At 39.3% G+C, this 25,503-nt stretch overlaps 1 protein-coding gene across 13 annotated transcripts in view; it reads left to right on the top strand.

The window, feature by feature from the left end:
- The window catches only part of LOC117158801 (protein muscleblind), a 401,892-nt gene extending 376,820 nt beyond the window's left edge, over window positions 1-25,072 (top strand). For 10 of the 13 annotated variants that reach the window (XM_033338098.2, XM_033338091.2, XM_033338092.2 and 7 more), the window contains 2 exons: window positions 2,325-2,366; window positions 3,080-11,111. In XM_033338098.2, the coding sequence (XP_033193989.2) occupies window positions 2,325-2,366; window positions 3,080-4,564 (1,527 nt within the window). In that variant the 3' untranslated portion in view covers window positions 4,565-11,111. Of the gene's footprint in view, window positions 1-2,324; window positions 2,367-3,079; window positions 11,112-23,834; window positions 23,920-24,934 lie in introns of those variants that run through there. The other 3 variants (XM_033338103.2, XM_033338101.2, XR_013059279.1) reach the window with 2 other exon arrangements.
- Window positions 25,073-25,503: the final 431 nt, after the last annotated feature.

The following is a 25,503-nucleotide window of genomic DNA, read 5'->3' as shown; positions in this document are numbered from 1 at the left end:
ACGATTGGTACTGCGTTTACGGAGCGTTAGATCTGTGTAAATTCTGAGCTTGCGCCGATGATGCATGTTGTGCTTAAGCGACTACCGAGGTGATGGTGTCAAGCGTCACTCCCTCGACGCTCTGGACGATGACCCGAAATTTTTATCTTTTTTCTATAGAGAACCAAGGATCGCGCGATCGCGCGATCACGCGCAATTTTCTCACTCACTTTTTGTCAGAATATCCATTTCCTCTTTCTTCCTCGTTATTTTCTTCTCTTCTTTTTTACTTAATTTGACACAGAATGTTCCGTAACACGTGTACAATATTTTACAAATTGACTCCACATCTAAAAGTATCTAACGAAAGAAGCTCGTATCACACGCCCTATTTGACCGTTTCTATGAACTTTTTTTCGTTCTTTTTAGATTTTTGATCAAATCTTGAAACATTGCTCACGCGTTATAAGACGCCATGTATATATCGATTTCTTTACCGGTCGCCCAGCATTTTCAGGATCACGTCGAAATTGCTAAGAGCACAGTAGATGCTTGACATACACAGGCTAATTTTCTACGCTACTACTTTCTTTTTTTCTTTTCTTTTTTCATTTAGTCTATCTGTGTGTTATCTTTCTTTCGGAATTTTCCTTCTCCGCTTTAGTCCGTCTCCTTCGACGTTTCTTCGTTTTGTCGCGTTATTCGACTTCTTTTTATTTTTTTCATCGGTATTCGATCGAAACTTTAAGCTTCTCTATCTCTAGTTTCAAACCGTATCAAATTTTTGTCACGTCTCTCTTTACGATATTCGTTTATTTTTCTATTCCCATATTTCCGTCTTTTCTTTGCAAAGAAACTAAATTGTAATAACCAAAAACGATGGACAGATGTTGTTTCACTTGTATCTTGCACCTGAGCTTGCCACGTGTTTTCCAACTCCTCTCTGTAACTAGCCAAAGAATTCTTTGCGCCACTATTTACATTTTACACACCGAAAATTTGAACTTGTATCTGGTCGATCCGCTGTTTCGTGAGCACCTTTTTTTCTTTTTTAATTCTGTCGCATCGATATATACACGCAATATTTGTACACGTGTGACAGTTCTACTCACACTCGTTCCCGCCTCTATCTCGACAACGAACCTTCTTACCAGCTTCTCAGCTTTTGCATCTGAAACTCTGTGCAGCTTCCTCTATATCTTTCTTCTTCTCTAACTTAACCTTTCGACACTTTTTCTAGAAAACGATAAAAATGAAAGAAAAAACACATTTTTTCCTTTCGTTCCGCTTCTTCTGTCCGCCACTCGATCGATGATCCATCGTATCATCGTGTTTGTATCTGCTCAGAGCTTTTTCTTCGCGAGTCCGTTTCTGTTTATCTTTTTCTCGTTATAACGTTGAGCAATCCTTTCTTATTTTTTTTTTTTTTTCAGCCAGGAAGCTTTCGATCAAACGATCCCCGATTTTTCGTCCGATCCTTCTTCGTTTAAAGATTTTCCGTCTACGATTACTATATATACAGATACACGGCAGATTATCCAAGGGAACTTCACGAGATCGGAGCAGGATTCGATTTCGATCAAGAGATCGAGGAAAACTCAAATTTCTCTGTTCTCCGTTATCTTTTCTCTATTTCTCTCTGTTTCTCTATCTCTGTCTGTCTATTTATCTCTGTTGCTCCTAGGCTACCTTAAATAGGAAAAAAAAGCGAACAGTATCGTCCGTGTTTGCGTTCGGCGTTATACGTTTTTGTAATGGATCAACTTGACCTTGAATTCAAGCAGGATCAACGATTCTCTCTTTAATTGGCCCCGTGACACGGTGTGTTCCATGTAATAATAACTAACTGGCTGGTCTTTCTGACACGTTTCTTCGATATCGTAGAGGCAGGGATCGTCGAAAACGAAAAGAAACGAATGTCGTTGCGAAATGATAAGCAAAAAGATAGAGCGAAACAGCCGAAACAAAAGAATGAGCAAAAACGAAAGAAAAAAAGAGCAGAACAGAAATGAGAATCTTGCAGTTATACAACAACGATCGTCGTCATTTAGGAACGTCGCCGCAAGCTGCGTCATCGGCACAACTTTTACACACTACTATCACTACTATTTACTACTAACTACTAACTAACTATTATCATTGGTACCGTTACTACCACTATTACTACCTATTTTTGTCGTGATGTGTTTACCCAACGATTGAATATACATACCTAATTCTATTTCTCTGAGAACCGATACCCCTCTTTTTATGTCTCATCTTCCCACAAAAATCCAATTATACAGACGCAACTCGTACAACCTCTTCCTCGAAATTAGTTGAAACCGATCCTGTCTTTGTTGCAGATGGACATGAAGTCTGTCGGATCGTTCTACTACGAGAACTTTGTAAGTGCAGAATCTAACCACTGAATCATTCAAAAAAAAAAAAAAAAAAAGAAAAAGATATAATAATAATAATATAAAATTAACGATAACCATATATTATATGTTATATGTAATTCGTGTAGTACCTTTTCCTTTGTTCCGATCTCGTGCTTTTTATGCACATGTACACCATAGATTGTTTCCGCGCGTTTAATGAATCGAGTTAAACGAAAAAGAACGAGAGGAAACGATTTTATGGTACTCTTCCCGCGTTGTGCCGTATATTCTTGCATCCCGTGAAATTTTGTCGAAACTCTTAGCCGTATTAACGATAAATATCATTGTCTCCTGTAAGATTTTCGATAATATTTTTTCGTGAGTAATAAAAATACACGTATATTTATTTTTTAACGCGAGTTAACGTCCAAGTGTTTCTTGCTGCGACGACATAAAAAATAAACAAATTTACTTAACTCAAGCCACGTTTGTACTTGAAAAAGCAGTTTCGTACGCAAAACGAATCTCGCAGCACCGATGATCGTTCCCTAAACGTGAAAAGATAAAGAAAAAACGAAAAAACAAAAAAAAAGAACAACGGGAAGCGAAAAGACCTGAAAAAGACGGCGCGTGTTGCGTTGTTTATCCGGAGGACTCCGCTCGCTAGGCCCACCCCTGCGAACGACGAATCGTTATCCTTACTAATCGCAACCGTTTTCCATGATTCTGTTTTACAGGCCTTCCCAGGAATGGTTCCGTATAAACGACCGGCGGGCGACAAGTCCGGCATGCCGGTCTATCAGCCAACCGGCGCGACGACCTATCAACAGTTAATGCAGCTGCAGCAGCCGTTCGTGCCTGTGTCATGTGAGTACACTGGAACACCACCCCTACCCACTCAAACCTCTAACCAATCGGTCGTGCAACCCCCGAACGTGCAAAGCAACCACCACGCGGTGGTGGTTCAGTCCTCCTCCTCCTCTCAGGGAACCAGTGGCGCCACAGTGAATAACTGCGCCGACGCCAACAATGGCGTGCTGATGGATCCCTGCAACAATCCACCGCCACCACCTCCAACCGCCGACAATAACAGTAACAATAGTAGCGGCAATAACAAGCAGCCGAATGCGACGCAGAATCACGACGCGTCAGAAAACGCGCATAACTCCCCCGAATTGAATCACGCGAGTCCCTCGACGATTTCGCAACAACAACAACAACAACAACAACAACAACAGCAACAGCAGCAACAACAACAACACCAACAGGCACAGCATCAACAGCAACAAGCTCAGCAGCAACACCAGCAGCAGCAACAACACCAGCATCAACAGCACCAGCAACATCAATTACAACAGCAACAGCAACAGATACAGAATCAATTGGCATTGTCAGCTGCTTCCGTGCAGCCCGCGATGAGTCCATTGACTTCAGTCGCTGGTCTGAGCTCGATGCCAGGCGTGGTTAACATGGCCTCCATGGCCTCTATGACGAACGTACCATCGGTCACGAATATGGTATCGATGCCCAACTACAATGCCTCGAACGTGGCTGGGTTGAACATGCTCAACAGCCTCGGCATGGCTTCCGGATTGCCTACGCACCTTGATCCTGCCGCTCTCGCGAAAGAGGTCGCCCAGAAGAATTACGCGAAAGCCATTAAGCTGTCTCAGGCGTCGCAATCTTACGGTATTAATCAGCTTACCGCCCTGAATTATACCGGTGTAGCTTTGAACAAACAAGCTCTGGTGAATCCAGCCGCGGCAGCTGGAAGTGCAGGGGTCGCCGGATTACCGGCGACAACGGCGACACCTAGGCCGGTGATTCCGAACCTAGCGGGGATTCCCGGCGCCTTGGCCTCTCCGCTCTCCGCTGGAATCTTGGCCTACTCGAGACCACCCACCGGCGCTCCTATCAATCCTTACTCTTTGATGAGGCAACAGATCTTGCCAAATCCTTACGTTCAAGCCTCGATACCTGGGGTTCCTGGCGCTGCGGCCGCGGTCCAAGGTAATCCTTACGTCCAAAATCCCTACACGGTTCTACCGGGTGTCGCCAGCATGCCTGGAGTCGCGGCTGGCGTCGCGGCGGCTGGTGTACCGGGTGTCCCACAGATACCGCAGATTCCAAATCCGGCGACGATCGCGGCGCAACCGCAGGTTGCTATTCCAGTCAGCTCGGGCGTGATCATGCAGCCGTACAAAAAGATGAAGACCTCGTAAATGAATTTCGTCGGACGTATGGAGAGGGGGCAACGCGTTTCTTCCTCTTCCACGTCTAACGAACGTTATGGTTCCTTCTTCTGGGTCCTCTGCGTCCTCTCTTTCGAATGGGAACGCCGCGTGCCGACTCTTTCGGATCTTCTTCGTGGTCTGGCGATCTTCGAGATATCAGGGCCGAGGAGTTTTTTCGTGTGTGTTAATTTTTATTCGTTTGACGTAGCTACGTAGAGTGACTCGTAGAATATGGAATTGGATATCGAAGATTAGATCAACGTTGCCGACCTATTTTTTCATTTAGCGCGAAAGATAAATACGGAGTTTAGCTAGATATAAACGTGTGTCGTTGTAGCGTACAAGGAATTGAATATGTAAGGTGAACGCGACCGTTCCTGTTGATGAAAGAGAGAATATACAGCGAGCGGATGCGAAACGAGAAATGAAACGTCGAAATAAGCGATGAGAAACTCGTAACAAAGAAATAAACAAACAAACAAGAGTTCCGAAAAATGTAGATTCATTTTCTAGTCAGACATTGTCGGTGAACAGTGCCTTATCGACTCGATTCCACTTGGAGTGTTTCGTAGACATGTGTAACGCTTATACGCGACGAATAGAAAATAACGATGCGAGAACTTTTGACGAATACGATTCAACCTTTTTTCATTTCTAACCCGTTTCGTTGTGGCGAAAGTAGCAATGCTGAAACTTCCACGCACGGCGGTTCGATTTGATCGTTTCGCGTTTTATTTTCCCCATTCTTTTATCTCTATTATTTTCTGTTTTAAATAGAGCGACTCGACACGAAGACTTGCCAATTGCACGAGCCATCGGAATAAGTTTTTAATCGCGACTATCGCTTCTTGTTTCTCATTTTTATTTTCTTTTTTTTTTTTAAACACGCTCCAGCTGTACACTATTAAACGCATAACGTTTCTTTATTTCCTTTATTTGTAGCTTCGAGAGGAAGAAAAATGCGAGTGATTTTACTGCTGTAGCGTACGTTATTTTGTACGATAAGTACTAGGAGTGAGACGAAAAATTTATTGAAATTTATACCGCGTGACACCACGTAATCCTTTGTTTTTTTTTTTTTTTGTTCAGAATATTGTTTCGTTTGTTGTGACCTATCGAAGAAAGAATATCGTTCCTTCGTCAGATCATCAGATCGATTATTGTATTCTATATATATATATAGGTGTTTGTTCTATATTACGTATATAATATATTCTATATATTTTTTATTTTCTACGTGAAGATGGACGGAAGCGATGCTCGGCCTAAGCCACGTTACGCGGGTACACGAAACTTGCCTTTTTAAGTCATAGAATATTGTTAATCCCGTCGTAATCTTTTCAGTTGGCCTGTTGAAGTCCATTCTGAGTCGATTACCGATTAATGTTAACTTAATTGCTTGCGTGTTATTAAAAGTACTGCAGTCCTACGTGAAATATTTACAGAGGCACCGGAATTCGCGCACGCTGTAGCACAAAACTATTCGGACACTTGTTCTTTCTTAGTACGCGGTAAAGAATGATACGAGTTTTTAAAACTAACGTGCAATAATAAGAATTGTTCTGTTATTCAAAATTATGTCCAGATCGTTTGATTCCTGAGCTGTGAGTCGGATAAGAAAAATTTTTTTAAATCAGAATATTTGACAATGTATAAGTTGTTGTATTAACGTGTCTTGTTGTTAATTTTATTGTTGTCTCGTAAAATAAGTTTATAATCTGTCAGCTACCAGGAAATTTATAATTTTAGCTACGTATATTTTCAATATTTGTCGCGGCAACGAACAGCGCTTTTACCTTTCAGGCAAAAGTGCCTGAATACGTAGATCTATCAAGCACGTAAGAGAAGAAAACGCTTGAAATTCGCAGGTATAACGGGAACTTTTCCCACTCGCCGTGAACAATGACACACATAAGTCGTAACATTCGTTATCACGAATCTAGCCTAGCGTCAGAAAAGTGGTTGCCACTGCGAATATTTCGCGTTAGTCTGCGTTCAATTCTTTATAGTCGAAGTCTGTGGAATTTTATTCGCTATATATTGTTCGTTTATCGTTTCTCAGATTTTAATTATTTTTAATTATTTATCATAGGTTACTGTTAAAGAAACGGAGAGGCGGAGCGGAAAAGAAGGAAAACAGCGAGACAAAGAGAAACGAATTTTCATTCTTTACGAATCTTACATTTACTTTAGTAAGGATAATCGTACTTTTTCAGCATCGTTTCGCCTTGATAATTAAATCAAATAATTAAGCGCGTCGCGACGTTTCAAAACCGCCGATCATTGATACTTGAGACTGGTGTCATCGGAATCGTCACTGAAATTTCTACCGATCCGAACTCCGCCCCTTCCACTTAGTTTTAGAAATTAATTGCAACTATTATACTAACGTATGTGTCCTAGAAACACCTTGCACATCGATGAGATTGAAACAGAAACGCCGTCGTGTTCCGGGCGATACTTTTAAACTCGCACGATTAACGTACGTGCATAGATTTTAGCAAACAGACTTCGTCCTGTCTTATTTTATCTAGCGCTATGATTGTACACACACAGTCACACACTCGCGCGCACACACATACATACATACACATACATACATATATATATTTATCTATTAGTATATAATAGCGTGTGAAACAGCTGAAGACAGTCTGCGCTGTCTTTTACGTATTCAATTCGGGGGAGTATAATTTGCATACAGTGAACCTCGTCAATTGCAACTCACGAGCTTATGCATTTAGCCGAGAGGGAAAACGAAAAACGGAAAAGAAAATAAACCGATCGGTAAGGAAAACGCAAAAAGGGCGTAACGCGGAGTGATACGATGGAATTAACGAACGATTAAGAGAAAATCGATTAAAATACGAAAAAAAAGGGGAAAAATAACAGAAAAAGACATGCATTTACGCGATTAGCGGATACGAATAGAAAAAAAAAAACAGAGACGAAACCACGCATTAAGGAAAAGGCTGAATTCGAGAGAAAAGAAGATACAGGGAGGAAGACGAGAGGAGGTTCTCGATAATTGTTGTAACGAAGAAAAGGACAAAACAAAAAGAAAACACTTACGCAAAAGAGAAACGTATATGAAACAAGTTCACATGCGCATTAATGGTACACGACCGCACAAAAACGTTCAACAAATACGCGCGAGTAATCGTCAAGAGGACAAAGAAATATATACATCATATATCTATACATGCATACGCGTTAAATATAATTAGCATACATATATATATATACGATATATATTTGCGCACTTCTTATCGAACAGTAATTAATTCGAGTACATGAAAGAGAAACATGACCGAAAATACGGTTATGTTACGCGAAAAAAAAAGGAAATATCGCTCGCCGATGAGTAAAAGAAAGGGGAGACAGAGGTTTTCTCTGTCTTGCGTATTCGTACTTGTGTCTACCAGTGATTTGAAAGTTCGTTTAGTCGAAGTAGCGATTACGCTGATTACAGTGATGATGATGATGATGATGACGATACGATAATAACTAACAATGAAAAAAGAAATATATATAAATATACGTATATTATATTTAAACATATTGTAGATCTATATATGTGTGTAAATAATAATTTTCTCTACGTACGAAGGAATAAACAAGAGTATATTGTATGTATAGATATTCATATATGTATTGTATATAAGTACATACATATTAAAATATTCACTGGCATATACAGTGAAGAGGAGAAAGAGGTTAAAGAAATCAGATAAGAGTAGCTGTGGAGTACGTGGTACTACGTGATGGCGATTATTTAAACAAAATTGGAATTAGTATTTTTGTAACCAGGAATTAGTTTCCTTTGATCCGTACGCCATTGATAATTGTCAAGCGAATTGTAAAAAAAATTTTTGTTATTCTTATTTTGTTAAAAGTTTAAAAAGAAAGTAGGAAGTTGTCGAGTATCTGAAAGAGGAAGTTCGCGAACGCGTGTTCTCGTTTCCTCCCGGTTCCTTTCGTTTTGGCCGCGAAATTCGAAGGCAATTTTTCTGCTGCGATTGAAATAGAGTATACTATATACATACTTACATAGACACAGAACATATGTACACACAGAACATATGCACAGAATGTGCGCGCAAAATACGACACGCACAAAACGTCGAGACGATTCGTGGTCGATTTTTACGGCATCCTCCCATTACGGGAGCAACATTGTTCAGGAAACACGGTCTTCCATAGCGACAGAGTGTAAACGCGGTTATTTTGTATTGACAGGCGAAACATAGAGAAAGAGATTGTCGTTAGTTTCGCGGCCAAAGGCGAAGAAACTCTGGAAGAAAGCAAAATGATAATTCGTTGTGATGGTACTTTTTTGATGTACATATAACGCTGACAAATACGTATTCGCAGAGGACACGCGACATGTACACACGTACTCTGGCATACACCTTGCCATTTACATCTTTACACACACACATACACATACACACACGCACACACAGATACGGATGCAGGGTGTATCTCGTAAATATCGCAATTCGTACGTAGACGTAGAAAACTTTACAGCGAGCAAATCAAAAACAGCGCTGGAAAATTTGAAACTAAAGAATTGTCATGTAATACTTCGTTCTTTTTAAATACATCGGACTACTTATTTGTCTTATCGAGAGAAAATATTTTCTTGCTAAAAGATTCTAAAACACGATAGTCGAAATATAAAGACTTTCGCGCAACATATCGCATCTTGCTGTAGCTACGCTAAACCGAATATCTCTTGAATATCGTGCTAGTACCGTTGGATACACCCTGTATACAGAGATACGCGAATAACGTATCGATATACACGGTTCGTGAAGGAATTCGAACGGCCTCGAAAATGCCTCGCACAGAGGATGCGCATAAGTATCGTAGGCGTATTTCCGGTTTCTAACGAGTCACGCACATGAACCGACAACTCTAGGGTTCCTCAACTCGCTGTTCACACTTGTACGTACACTACCGAGAGGGTGGCTGGATTTTTCCTAGATCCTCAGCGAAATTCTGGAACTGCATCTTTCTGCGAGTTCGATTGTTCAACCGATATAGACGCGATCGGTATGCCTGTGCGGTATCGGTGTAGAAATTTCAATATTTTTTAAATATTCGATGATAATTTTATAAATCTTTTCCCTTCGTTTATTTTCTTGCTTTTTAACTTTTAACGGACAATCATCGACGAAAGAATACGCAGTGCCAAACTTTCCACGAGGTGTCGATCGAAAAACAGCGCAAGTGCCTTCCCCTTGCACTCGTACACCGTTGCACACAAACGACACACGTGTACTAGAGTATACAAGAGTAAACTGGAGAAAAACACATTAAAAAAGCATCCAACGTCTAATATACATATATAATACTTACATGATATATAATAATTATATTTATATTAAATACGAACGTAAGCATACCTATTGATTAATGTTGCATCTGCATAGATATCGTGCAACGAAAAAAAGTGGTCGGTATATGTCGCAAGATAATCGACCATCGTTGCTAAGGTGGTAACCATATTATATTACGAACTATGCCGATCTATTATACATATATACATATTATACATATAAAATGTGAATTAAGGATTATAAACGATATAAGAAAGAAATCCACGTTTCACGGCGTACTACATACAGATAGTATTTATTATCATGTACCGTTTTGTCTCTGATTTTTTCAATTATACTCGTACGTTATTTCATGCACGCCACGTCGAAAAATCGAATGTCGAAATAGTCGTGTATGCAATCGTCTGAAACGACGTCGGAGGAACGGATTACAGTCTCTTTGACGCTATTAACGTTATACCAGCGACAACCTCGGGAACGTAGAAAGAATGTAGAAAGAAAGAACGTAGAATGTCGACGAACGAGAAAGATGCGATTTAACGATTGTAAACGGATTCGAAGGATTTCTTGACCATTTGTATGCGTGTTGGTGTTCACATGAGTCACACATGATTATGATATACACATACATAGACAGATACATATACCTACACATGGACACGTAGGTTCACGTTGCACGATATCGTCACGTCCATGAAAGCGAAACGATAATGATAACCGCGAGACGAGAAAATTCGTCCTATGAGAATAGAGGAGAGAAAAAGAAAAAAGAACGACACGTCATTCATTTTCCAATGTCGAGGAATCGAATTAACAGTTATCGATGGATTAATAACTACGTTACACGTACATACCATAGAATACGATAATACGAGTATATGATATAGCCGCGTGTAGCCTGCGTCGTCGACTCACAGATAAACAGCAGAAAAAGAATATACACGTTTATGAATCGAGAGAAAATAAGGGATAGTAAGGAAAGAGCTAGTGTTAGGTAGAAAACAATTTAATACGAGAAGGAAAAAAACACGAAATTTTAAGAGAACGAATGAATATGAAACGATGATGCAAATGAGTCTTCGAGGTCCCGAATGCGTTTTTGCGCGTGCACGCTCACGGGGTTTGTCAAGGAGTCAGCCAGTATTTGTAATAATAATGCTTGAGAAATGCATGAATATTTGTTTTATTAATGCTTCTTATTTCATCTCTTTCTATCGAAACGAAACTTCCCGAGAACTCGCTAATCCCTTGTAATATTTATATCTATATATATATATATACATATACGTTATATATGTTATATATGTATATGTATACATATACTCATGTATTACTCGATATTGCGCCCCTAATAGCTCACAGTCTTAGCCTCGCTTCCTGCTTCCCTTGTTTTTAATATCCTTTGACAATCTGTTCGACTTGGTGCTTGTATTGTTACTTACTTTTTCAGCGTTCTTTTTTTCAAATTTTTTTCTAGTATTTATCTTCAAATTTATCGATCAATTTTCAAACGTAGCATTCTTTCGCAATTTATTTAGCGTTCGTGGAAAATCGAATTATCGGCAGTGACCCAATTATCATTTTCAATATTTCATGTATTTCGTTCGCCGGTGTTTCAATTTCGTTTATCATTTGCGCGATTTTATTTCTGCGATTATTTATTTCGATTCGTTTTCAAAGCTGTTCGCGTACTCGATGGATCAAAAGAGAGAGGAGAGTGAAAAAGAAAGTGATTGTTGAATTTGTCGTGGAAATTGTTTTTTCCGCCTCGCTTCAAAGGGCGCACACATTAGAATTTAGACGATGCCAAGCACACGGTCGTTTTCTGAAACCTTGTATGTAGACGTTAGCCGCTTCTTTATTATGACGGACGCCGTCAAAGCGAGCGTACAGCTCGCATTTTCCCTTTTTTTTCTTTTTTTTTTTTTTTTACTACTCTCTATTTCTTTCTCGTCTCTCTAAACGTAAAATTACGTTATATACATATGTACAGATATATATCCTATATATGTACTGTACATCTATATATAAATGTTCCTGACCTTTCCGCCTCTACCACAGCTTCTCCTGCGCTTTAGTTGCGAAATTCAGAGACACAGAGGAGTAACGTCTAGGTATATTATCCGTATATCTTGTCACGTCGAATTACCTCTCCCTCATCCACGATTTTATCAACAATCGCCACATTAGAGAGAGTTCTCCTCTCCTTCCATTAGGATTTTACTAATAATCGTCGAGAAGAAGGTCGATACGAAACATACGAATTGCGTGTACGTTGTGCTTCCGATCGACTGTCTTTTAAAATTATCTTCTTTAAAATTAGAATTAAAAGAAGTCATTTCGAAATATAGTTTTTTAGCCAAATGCCAAATAGACAAAGTAAGAGAAAGTAAGTAATTAACGTTTCGAAGAAACACGTTGCAAGATACGTACGCCTAAGAGGAAGATTTAATGTCATCGAATTAGATCGAAATTGCACGAAGAAACATGGGACAATCTGATACGGATAATCGGCGATCGAACGAGAAACGTAGAAAGGAATGGAAATCGACCTTCTTCGAAGTAACTTCCGATCCAAGTAATCCACCTTTGCGTTCGGTCGGCTTCTTATTCAGCTTCGATTATTATATTATTTCGCCGCTATCTCGCCTGTGTAAGAAATTCGCGCGTGTGCCTACTGAATTGTTTTGTAATTGCTTGGCACATGGAGAGAGACCTTTGCAACACGAATCGAGTCTCGGTAAACCAGAAGCAAAACCGGGTATTACCGAGAGATCGTGATTCCAAAGGGTGTGTTACCGAAACAGGCTGTATTCATGCATCTCTATTTACAACCTATGTATATTTTATACATATCTCTATACATACATATATATATATATATAAAATAATCCACGCTTTTGATCGCATCAAGTATATATATATATAAATATACATATATATATACAGTACTATAACGCGCCGAGGCCTCCTCACCTGTTTCGATCGCTTTAAAAATTGCCTTGCGATTCAAAGGCGAGAAGAGTGCTACGCAGAATTGTTCGGCGATTTCACGAATCTTAACGCTACGCGACGTTCTGTGTCATCGAAACTATAAAATGAACGAAAGAGATACGAAAAAAGACTATAAGAATGCGAAATAGCAAGTGACGAAAAAAGAAAAAAAGTATCGGTGTCAGAATGAGAGAAAATATCGATCGATCGAACGATCGATTCTTTCCTCGTCGAGGAATACGCTATTCGTTTTCATTATCGCGACGCTACTTTTCGAATCATTCGTTAACCACGCATATATGCATAGGTATATGCCGATGATTTTCATCATAGTATAAGAGTGACACGAAACGTACGCGCGACTCCGCGCGGCCGCGACCATTTCAGACAAAAAAAGAAAAAATAAACGCGAAAAGTACTCGTCGATGCCATTACATATCGCGAATACGTAAAATAAATGTTCATGGCACCGCACGAACAGAGCTGGAGCAAATTAAGCCGGAGCTGCACTCGAATGGCCAGGACGATTTGACCGATGGTTTATCGCCGCACTCTAACGTCCAACGTATGACGGCCGATCGGTGGATATGAATGGACAGAACCGATTCCCCCTGTCGTCCAGCGTAATTTCGTTTTGAATATCTTGAAATACGACTCGAGCGATCAGACTATTAGCTTGAACGATACGTTCGAACGGAACCAACCGAACGCACCGAAAATTGTGATAGATGCTTTCGAAGAAAAAGACAATATATAGATATACGTATATCGTGTTTGGATATCGGGTCAAATCGTAGTTCTGTCTAATCTGTATACACCTGTGTCGATATAGAAACCGATGTGAAGCACTCTTTCCGATGTAAGTATCGCAGTAGCACTTTATTTTGTCGCATATGCAAGCTTCAAGCACCTCGACGCTTCACGATTAATTAATTCGTAATAATCTCGTTTTACCGAGCGAGACTGTTTCTTTAGACGCGTATATACATCGCTTCTTCTCTGTATTTTGATTAGCGCGCACGTAGTTATAAATATATATCGTACATTTTTTTAACGGCTTTCAACACGCGACACGCGTTTCGTAGATAAAAGTGACATCGATGGCTTGTGCTCGTATCTTTTTTCTCTGTATCTTTCACCGCCTATCATGTACGAACGAAATAAAAATTGTTTCTTTGCTATATCTCTTTATATCTATTTCTATGTCTTTCTCTCTCATGCAATTTCTATCTCTGTCTCTGTTTATTTTAATTTCATAATTGCGATTCTGTTTTAACGCTGCGACATCGTCGTTAATTCATACACGTAGTAGGTATTTACGTACATGTACAGCACGCTCGTTGTTTCTCAACGTCTCCTTCGTAAATGGATTCGCAAATCTACCATCGATAAATCAGAAGAATAAAAAAGGATAAATTTGCCATTTACGAAAGAAGCGCCGATTAATAGCGTGAACACACTGTATATGTATAAATTTTCACACAATACGAACGGGATACATAATCACACGAACATAACCCGAAATAACGAAGCTTAAGCGCATGCGAATATAATCTTTTTTATTATTTACAAACGTCTATATCGCGGAAAAGCACGATTGCATTAAGATCGAACAAAATTTGGTTCGAAATCGTTCATTCTCCGCTTTCTCGTAACAAGAGTTGCTCGTCACGGAACGAGAAACCATGTTAGACACGTAGTTAAATATTTATTGCTGTGAATTGTACTGTATTTTGTTTGTTTCTTGAAGCGTAAAACGTGCTCACATACATACGTATACACAAGTTACTGCATATTAGGTTGTTACATGATAAATGTCATCGCTACACTTTTTTCTCGTACAGCGCGATTCTTCTACGTTCTACAAACTCGCTGGTTTATGCAGAGGACCGTCGTTCTAAACGAAATAACGCAGACGGAAACAACCGCTGCAAATTATCTTTATATTTACGAATGGTTGAGACAGCATCTCGACGTTTATTTACAGAACAACCTAATATCTATAAACGCATATACATGGGTACATACTAGCAAAAGGAAACAAAGAGAACAATTCACTGCGTGTACACACATATTCGATCCCAGATAGCAAAAGCAATCAGTTGCACGTTGAATCGCGCGATCGTTCATAATCTTCTCTTTAAACTTTCTGTTTCATGCTTGCCCTCGCCTGGATTTCCACCGCACGTCTTTCGATCGAAAATTACCACGCATACAATTGTTTGATCTCCGTCCCGTCAACGCTTACATTCCGGTTCCGTCGACGATTACTATTCCGGCTCTCTCTCTCTCTCTCTCTCTCTCTCTCTCTCACTCTCACTCACTCACTCACTCACTCACTCACTCACTCACTCACTCACTCACTCACTCACTCACTCACTCACTCCCTCACACACACACACACACACACACCACACACACACGCTCACTCACTCACTCACTCACTCATTCTCTCACTCTCTCTGCCAACGTCCACCACGACCGCACCACACCGGCCCTCTAACGCACGTGCCCGAATCACCCTCTCCCGATCCTGAAATTGATCCTGAAACGCCGTACGTGCCTGAGTTATCCACCCGTTCCACGGAATCTGCGACGACTGCTGCGAAATCCAATCCTGAATACTCCTTCTCCGATTAATTACATTCATGTGGCGATTGTGACCATTTCCCGATTCGTGCGCTGCCAACGAACCTCTACACGTTCGACCGATCCTCACCTTCTCTCCTTCTTCCCTCCTTTTCTATTTTAATTTTTCTTCCTTTCGTTTCTATTCGGCGGGGATTTTCATTTTTCCCTTTCTTTCCTTTTCCTCCTTTTTCTTTCCTCTTCTTCCCTACTTCCCGTTTTGTCCACTTTCTATTTCCTACTCGAATATACCCCTACTATCCTCGCCACCGTCTTCTCTCTTCTATCCCATTTTCTCCGTGAAATTCGCACTCGTTATACACACACGGTTATTCGATCTTTTTCTGCCGTCACACGTGCTCGCTTCTACATCACGACGATAAAATAAATTAAATATACGCGATATTACTCGGTCGGCGAACGAATCTCGGTGATGGGCCGTTTCACGGAATCATTCCTCGAACCGATACCGCTCCACTTCCGGTCATCCTTTTTTCTGCACGTGTTATCACGCGGAATCCATCTGTTTCTCGATCGTCATCGATGCGTTCACGCGTGGTCGATACACGATACTCACACACGTACACACGTACAACTAAATATTTGAACGCTGGCTTGGTATGTGTGCACCGCTGCCGCATTATCGCCGCCATGTCCGCCCATCACCCGTGAAACAACGACGACAATCGTAATTCACGTTATAATTTACCATGTTTTTTTGGCATATGTATGTCCGCGTATATACATTTTCTACACCCTGGTACATGCATCTATTCTTTCTCATTAACGAAACGTCAAAAATATCAATAAAATACAACAAAAATACAACAACAAAAAATGGAAAATGGTGATATATATATATATACATGAATACATTTGTACATGAAAAAACGCATCATTTCATGGCTTCGCGAACATCTTCGACTCGCGCGACAATTTTCGATACGCGTATAACGACGATGATAAATGTACATATATACACGGATAACGCGCGTGTCGCACACAATTTTTATCATACATACGCGACATACACACAATCATTCTGTCGCAACCCCTTGGCCATTCCCCGCCGCCAACGTTGACCATTTTTATCCATAAACCGATCGTGAAACAACGGAATAACGCAACCGCTGCGACGATGTCCACTACTAAAAAAAATATTACTAAACTTCGCGAAAAATAAACAATAATCGCGAAAAACTACATCTTCGTGTTCCCTCTTTTCTGGCGGACATCTTCCAACGAACGATGCGACGACTAATACGACAATAATTTAAAAATAATAAAATATCCACCTTTGAATCGATAAAACCAACAACAACAATTACTGCTACTACCATCACTACTATTACCACTACTACTACTACTTCTACCACTACTATTACCACAACCACTACTACCACCACCGCCACTACTACTACTACTACTACTACTACTACTACTACAACTACTACTACTGCTACTACTACTACTACAACTACAACTTCAACTACTACTTCTACTATTACCACTACTACTACCACTACTACTACCACCACTACTACTACTACCACTACTACTACCACCACTACTACTACTACTACTACTACTATTACCTACAACATACTTGAATTCTTTTTTTTCCGTGTACATGTACCTGGGTGCTCCGAGGGCACGTTCGGCGTACTTCACTTTGATTTTGGTGCCTTCTCCACCGAATTCGATCGACTGCTAATAAAAAACCACGAATAAAACCAAAAACCAAATCAAACCAAATCAAATTTTAAAATATATATATATATACAAAATAATAATATATGTAATGATAATAAAAAAAAACTACTGCTACCAAATACTTCAAAAAAATATATAATAATAAAAAAAACCGTACCGAACACTGCCTCGTTTGCTGCATGTGGATCGCCTTAGCAGCCTTAGCCACTGTCGGGGCCCAAGTGGTCCCCCAAAACGCTCACTGTGTCGTCTACACAGACAGCTGCGGACAGGTAGACTCATTATTGTAACCAGTTTTTTACCCAGTCTCGGGTCTGCATTAGAAGCGCCAGACGGTGATTGAACAGGTGAAACGAAATTCGAAATGCATGCGTGGTAATGTGCCTGTGTTACCTCTCACTCTTATGTTTTTTTTCTCTTTTTTTATGTTCCTTTTTAATCTCTTGTTTGTCAATAACGATCCTGTCGGTATGATCAGGAGAGCGACGTATTAGTCCTACCTATGGTGTTTTTGTGGTATAGCAAGAAACTAGGCGGCCGCCTACGGCATGGAGACTTCATTGGATTTCAACGAAACCCACGACGATCTCCTGTCCACGGTCTCGCGACTAAAAGAGATTGTTTAACATTCATGCAGATCGTCTTGGTGCTTTGATGCAAGCCCGAACTTTTAATGCTGCTAACCTTCAAGGTTAACAGGGGGGAGGGAGACGTTCGATCGCTCTGAAGTTTCTTTTTACCATTTATTTACCATTTGGTTTGTTACGTTTTACGTAGGAATTGTTGTTAGCTTGCTTCTTATAATTTTCGGAAAAGAACTGGAACGATCGGACGTGATACCTGAACCTTCGGTAACTTTGGCTAACACGTAGCTTTTGGGGGCATCTCCCTCACGACTGCTCACCGCAACTATAACTGCGAATAACCACTGCCTTATCTGGTGTTTGTCTATTATTATTATTATTATTATTATTATTATTATTACGTCGATAAATATTATTATTATTATTATTATCGTTATTATTATTATGCTATTTCGAAAGCGTTGTCGTCACTCCCCCTTAAACAAAGAAAACCTTATTCACGAAGAAAGAGATGCACGCTTCTTATTCAGTAATTAGTACGACTTTGCCATATATGTATATATTATATAGATTATATACATATATATTGTTATTGTTATATTATATACATTATTATTATTATTATTATTATATCTATCATGCCATTGTCTTGATTACGCTTTTTTCATTAACGTTGCGCGTTAATTGTGGACCTTATTGTCGGGATACGCATTTGAAGAGCATTGGGTGCTTTGAGAATAGTGGTGTTTGAACCAATATTTAAACTAATGTCTCTATCGTTTTTGCACAGAGAGAGACGGAGAGGGTGAAACTGATTATTTTACTTGTCCTTTTTTATGTTGTCCCAAAGTTCATTTCATATCTCTACGTAGAACGTTATGTATATATTTTGTTACTTAACTTTGATTTATAATGGATTTACAACGGATAAACGAAGATTATTATACGTAAGAAAAGAAAAAATATTTTGTCCGGCAAAAAAATATCGAATTTTGTACTTTTCATTTATTTGCCATTGTTCATCTTTCTCGTAAATAAGTAAAGAAAAATCCAGTCTTTTTTGCCATTTACCATTATACAACTGTTAGTTTGCAAACTATCTCAAATAGCATTTACCTTGAAGCACCCTGTATATTTTTTCTCTTTACCCTAAAACGCTTCAGTACTTCGATCAATTTGTCTCTTCGCCCCTTTTCTATGCATCTATCGTTTTTTTTTTTTTTTTAATTAATTTTTTAATCGCATTAGAAAAATTTCTCACGGTTATGGACCGTTGTTACGTAATGTCCGAACGTGTATTGCATGTATATTAATATTAGTATATAGTCCCTGTATTAGCATCGGTTGCGTGTTGCTTCGAATTTCATCGAGCCACCTCGAAACTCGCGTGTCTATATTACGATATTGGCAGGATATGATTGAATTGATTGCGCAATTGATAAAAGTGGTGATTCTTTATGGAAACACGAGTCGACGATATAAGATAAAATTTTCTTGTAAGAAACGTTGTATCTTGGAGATACGAGACGATGCGATGTTAATATGTTAGCAAAGTACACGGATAGCAATTGATTTTCTCGAGAAGAAAGATTGGCGCAAGAAAATTTTATTAAGAAAAATGTTCGATCAATTTCGAAGGAATCGCTCCTTTTACAGTTGTACGACAAATATCATCATTTCCTACGTTTCCAACCCTCCTATACGGTTCTTTCAAAACAATCAAGTTGAATTCTATAAAAACGACAATGGCGTGATCCTCTAAATTGAACCGCGCAGAACACGCGTGTTTTAACAAGAGCAGATAAAAAGAAAAAGAGGAAAAAAGTGCCATCGCGATAGTAACAGCTTTTTGAATTTTCAAAACGATTCTCCACGTGACGTGCAACACTTTTTTCCCCGCTCTCTGAACGCTCTCCAGACCATTCTAATTTACCGCTGTCGCCAATCGAAAACACGGAACAATCCTGTCGCTTGCATAGAGAGCTTCTGACGCATTACGTAACCGGGAAAACGATAGGTAAAAAAAGGAAAAAAATAAAACAAAATCGGACTACGGGGCCAAGAATCGAAAACGCGTGGCCGCGGGCACAGGTTTCTCGCTGTAGCGTGTCTCCTTTTCCTTCTTCTTTTTTTTTTTTTTTTATTTATCAACGCGCAAAACGCAGAGAACACGTTGACAAAGCTTTCTAGCTAGTACATAGAAGAAAAAAGAGAAAGAAAGAAAGAAGAACGTGAGACGATCCGCAGCGTCGATCGCCATTTTGTTAGCATTACTTTTCGCGATCTCTCTCTTCGAGTCGGGTGGACGTTTTTCTCTTTTTTGTTTTTTGTTTTTCGTTTTAATACTCTGTCTCTGTTTAACGTTCAATCATACGTTGTATTCTCTATGATTGAACCTACACTTTTATTCGTGAGCGTAATTAGCTCTTATTGTTATGGTTGCGGAGTCGCAGTTGACCTAGCGTTGAACTTATTTGCAGTAGAATATTATTAATTTGACAGCTTTTACGACATCCCATCTCCACATTTTTTATACGAATGCCAATAACCGCTGACTTTTGTCCAGCCACCAACGGGCGGTTTGGTTCGCTGGCGTGGATGATATTCTCGTCCACCGATGGATATCTTACCACCTTTCTTTGTCTCTTCCCTGTGTCTATCTATTCTATATATTCTCTATCTATATTTACTTTTTATTTCTCGTAGCTTTAGTAGTGAGTGGATGTGTGTGTCTATAAATCTCGTAATTCACGCACGCGAACCAAAAACCCTTTCGGCGGTCCTCTCAAGTCGGCTTTTGGCAGCACACGAATTGCTTGGGTGATGAGGAGGGGCTCCGTTGTCTCTGCGCGATCCCCCTCCCCTCGAACGAATCGATCGATCGGTCGTACCAACAAAATTCGTTTCATTTGTTTCACTCGCAAATTTTTACTACCTAAGGTAGTTTACTTCCTTCCGAAGGGACGTTAGACAGTACGAAATATAATTAGGTACATCGCGCTATCATCCTTTTGCAAGTACGTACAACGAGTATATCCGAGTTAAGATCATCGCGATCCACATATCGTATTATTGATTAGACGATTTTCCTTAATCGTATTTAGAGGGAGGGGGTTTACTTCCTTCCTTTTTCTCGTGTTTATTCGTTTTTTCGGGAAAATTCACTGCTAGAATTCTGTCTGTTCGATCGAGAGATAACACGCGAAAGGGACACGATCTTCGTGAAAGAAAAAGAAAGATAACGTGGAAAATCGCGACTCTAATCGATCACCCAAGCAGAATGAACCAACCCCCCTTCTCCCGGGCCATTATTTGCATGACCAGACTCTGTGTTTGTAGCAAATTATCTCTACGCAGTTGCAAAAGTTATTACATAGTTATTATTCTTACTCTTGTTATCGTTATTCTTCTGATTATTACGATTGACGATTAGTCTCGTTACTCTATATCTGTACCATTATTCGTTGTTACCATCTTATTATGTCTTGTTTCTCGCGCAAAGGTTCTTCATTATCCATAATTTTCCATTTTTCTTTCTTTTTTTTTTTATTGTATTCTCTGTAGCAATTTCCAATTGGTTGTCAATTTCCAATTGCATAACACGCGAGAAAAATTCGATCGATGATCGCTTCGTGACGAGAGAAGAGTACGTAATTTAATTCCAGTCGTCGCTTTTCTTATTTTTTCTTTTTCTTTTTTTTTTTTTTTTTGTCAGTACAAGTTCAGCATTTGTTTATCTTAATCTTTTTCGTTACAAGTATATTTTGCACGCTTTTATGGTGAGCCTATGGTACTATTACTTTCGCTCGCGACAATTATCATTACGATCCATTATTTAAACGATTGATTTCGTTGTTTTTATTCTCATTGTTCCCCCTCTGTTTTTATTTTTCTCTTTTCTTCGTTTTGTTTGTTTTTAATTATCTCTCATTTTTTATTTCATATACATAATACTCTGTCTCTGGTAGGTTGTTAACTGCTTCTGACCTAACGTTTTTTGCTAACACCAATACCAGTTCTCTGGAATTTGATGTTTAATCTATTTTTTCTTTTTTTTTTTTTTTTTTTGCTGCATTTGTCTATATTCATATATATATATTCTCTCGGGCATATATATATATATATATATGTGTGTGTATACGTATATATATACATATATATATATATGTACATCGATAATCTTTCCCTAGATACGAGTGTACGTGTGTGTTTCTATGTGTGTGTGTGTACATATAATATGCATAACATCTTTCGCTCGGGGGTAATCAAAGGAACGGATAGTAACGTAGTTGGGTAGAAATGTCTCGCTTCACCTGAGCCTTTTTATTTTTTATTTTCATCGTTCGAAAATTCCTTCGTTTATATTGACTCTATTTTTCTTTTTGTTTTCTTTTTTTTTTTCTTATAATTCACATTTTTCGTTTTGATAATCTGGAACTGGCATTTTTTCGTGTCTTTTTCTCTTACCAATTTTTTAATTTTTTTGTCTTGGTATTTGAGAAATAGTTTCTCAAAGTTTGTCGTTCTCGTTCAAATTTCTGCGAAACTCGTGAAACTGAAGAAATCGTAAAAACGTATTTCGACTAATCGGAGCTTGCACGAAGGAAAGAAAAAGTAGTGAAGGATATATTCTCGTGTGTTGTTCAACCACGCTCATATTATATATATACATGCACACCAATTTACGTATTACGATTGTTGTTCTTTCATCTTGCTGCAGCCAGGTTTTTGCGTTTTAAAGTCACTGTTTAGCACCCTCGGTTCCCAGTCAAAGAATCGAAAAAAGAAAGGGAACAGCTTAAACGAGCGATGCTCGTTGCCTTCCTGTATTCCATACACAGATTTTGTTAACACTAATACTTCAGTCTAGTCATTGTGCTGAATGGCCCGCTGAGAAGAGGGCTTCCACACCTGATTCGCAAATTGACTCTTTCTTACGTAAAGAACGAATACCGATATAGTACATTTTCAACTTAATTTCGTTTACTCAATTTTATTTCATTTTTACCACGTAAAGTAACTGAAAATCGACTTTCAGCAAGATACAGTTTTTTCTAGCGCAATAATTCCTACGTCGAATGTCTCGTGATGAAAATTTGCGAATCAAACGATCCTCGTTTATAGGCACGCTCCTTGCACACAAAGTGTTGGGAATGTTGAGAAAAAAGAGAAAATCGAATAGAGAAAAGATGACAAAAAACAGATAGATAAAATTGTTACATATATGTCACAGACTCACGGGTGAAAAACAGTTCGCATAGAAAAGTGAAACGAGTCCTTTGTTCTCGCCCATTCGAATCACACCAATTCTTTCAATGAACGTGTATCGTGTCGTGTCTTGTCGTGTCGTGTCGTGTCGTGTCGTGTCGTAAGAACGATCACGGTAGTAGCAAGCTAATGATCGACTTGCTTCACGTCGATGCCGAATGAAAAAGTAAAGAAGTAATCAGTCTCATAGAGTACAATGTCTCGACTCACGATAGAGAAAGTAGGGAATGACCAGTTTGAAAAAGAAAAGTTCTACTGCAAATTTTCTTCTTAATTCGATCTGCACGAACAATCGACCTCCGCGAATAACTATTTTTCAAATCAGACGAACCAGATGAAAAGAGTCGTTCAAATCGTACAAGATCTATCACGCTCGGTCGATTATTCGTGTGCCAGTAGCAATTAATTAATATTCATATACGATCCGATTTTTTAGAGCATGTAATGTACCGTGAATATGCTCTAACACTGAAATGAGTTTGAATGTGTGTGTTCAATGATTTTCAAAGAACATGTGTGCGTGTGGGTGTCTCTGTGAGAGAAAGACAAGACACTTGTCTTCGCTCTGTTTGTGGAAACGCGCGAATGGCGTCTGCTTGTGAAGAACGACTGATGCGAGACACTGTTGAAAGTTGTTTTTTTTTCCCTCCTTTTCCTTGTAACTATTGTTCGCGTGAATCTCGAAACTATCCGTTTTATAAAAATACCTGGCACATTTTCTTTCAGTTACTGGACACCCTCCCGGTGTGCCAAGATTTTAATCGACAAGTGTGCAACCGTCCCGCCTGCAAGTTTATCCATCTCAGTGACGGTGAGTTTCCGGCGCCATTTGCCGCAATTCCTCTCGGCAACTTGCGGCGATTTCGTTGAACATCGAAGCTTATCGTTCCTTTGCCTTTTTTTTTTCTTTTTTCTAACAGTTCCTTCGTTTCTCTTCTCATTCTTATTCCGTTGCGCTTTTATTCCGTTGAACGATTAATTGAATTTTCTTTCAGCGACACAAGATGGTGAGTACAATGCCATAGGTTGTTATTCCGCGTTGTCAGCGAGATTAAAAGACTTTGGCTGAAATATAATTTTTTTGTTCAAATATGAGCTTAAAGTACTTGAAGATTCAGTGGCAGGAGGTAAAAAGAATCGACTAATTGGATTTTTCAATTAAAATATTACTTTAAAACCGATTCGATGTAAAGAGAATGTACAAATTTCTCAAATTATGTATATTCCAGCACGATGTATTTGTGCCGGCCTAGATATCGTATCGAGTGGCCGGCCAAACAGCATTTGTATTTTGCAGCCATTTTGCAGTTGACGACCGCGCATTCGCCACAAAACAATCATGCTCGTAATGTGCGACGGATGACAAATCTATTGGTCACCGCTGTTTCCAACTGCACGTAACTTCGTCAAAGTCACGAATTACTAGACTAGCTAGCCGCGACTAATAAAAATGATAGTTTACTGCTAAACTGTTCGTGAATAGTCTGTAAATTCAAGGAATGACCGGAGAAAATTAGAAAAATCTAAGAATTTCAGAAAGAAAGAAACAATCGTAATGTTTATCGTATAATCATAATACCATCGTATTAGATACATATATATCCATTTTATAAATATTATAAATATTACATATATAATTATAATTAACGTAGTATAATACCTTGGCATCATGGAGAAAGAAATTAGAAGCGAAAGCGAAGGTTTGCAGATATCCTTAGCTAATCATAAAGCGTCGTTATACGAAGATCATCGACACATTAAAATTCACCAAAAATTGTTATCGATTTTTCCATATGTCTAATCGATGACCGTTTGAACATTTCCAGGAAACGTGGAGGTGATCGAGAATCGCGTGACCGTGTGCAGGGACGCAGTGAAGGGCGCGTGCATGCGGCCCCAGTGTAAATATTATCACATACCGGTCGCGTTGCCGCCAGCACCTCTCATGGCGATCACATCGCCTGCGACGCCCTAGTTACTCCTTCTCGTTTAGCGGATATATGTAATTCACGACGAGGCGAGCAAGAAGGAACCGACAGACAAGAGTGATACAGTAGCAGAAGCTAGAGAGCGGAAAAAAGGGACTTGACAAAGAAAAAAAGGGACAAAAAAAGAACAAAAAGAAAACTACAAAAAAAAAAAAACAAGTAACGAACAAAGACGAGAACGAGAAAGAGGCACTACCAGAAAACGAACAAACACAAGAGCTTGTCAAGCGCAGGTTTTGCCGGATCACGATCATCCTGATCGTTGAACAAGATCGACGAGAACAAAAAGAAAAAGAGAGACGTATCAAGGGGAATGTGTGTTTCAATGTTTTCGTCCTCGTCGTTCTCTTCGTCGTCGTCGTCGCCGTCGTCGTCGTCGTCGTCATCGTCGTCGTCGTCGTTGTCGT

Source organism: Bombus vancouverensis, chromosome 9 (assembly GCF_051014615.1).
Source record: "Bombus vancouverensis nearcticus chromosome 9, iyBomVanc1_principal, whole genome shotgun sequence".
Taxonomy (NCBI): Eukaryota; Metazoa; Arthropoda; class Insecta; order Hymenoptera; family Apidae; genus Bombus; species Bombus vancouverensis.
This window is presented reverse-complemented; position numbering and strand designations above follow the sequence as displayed.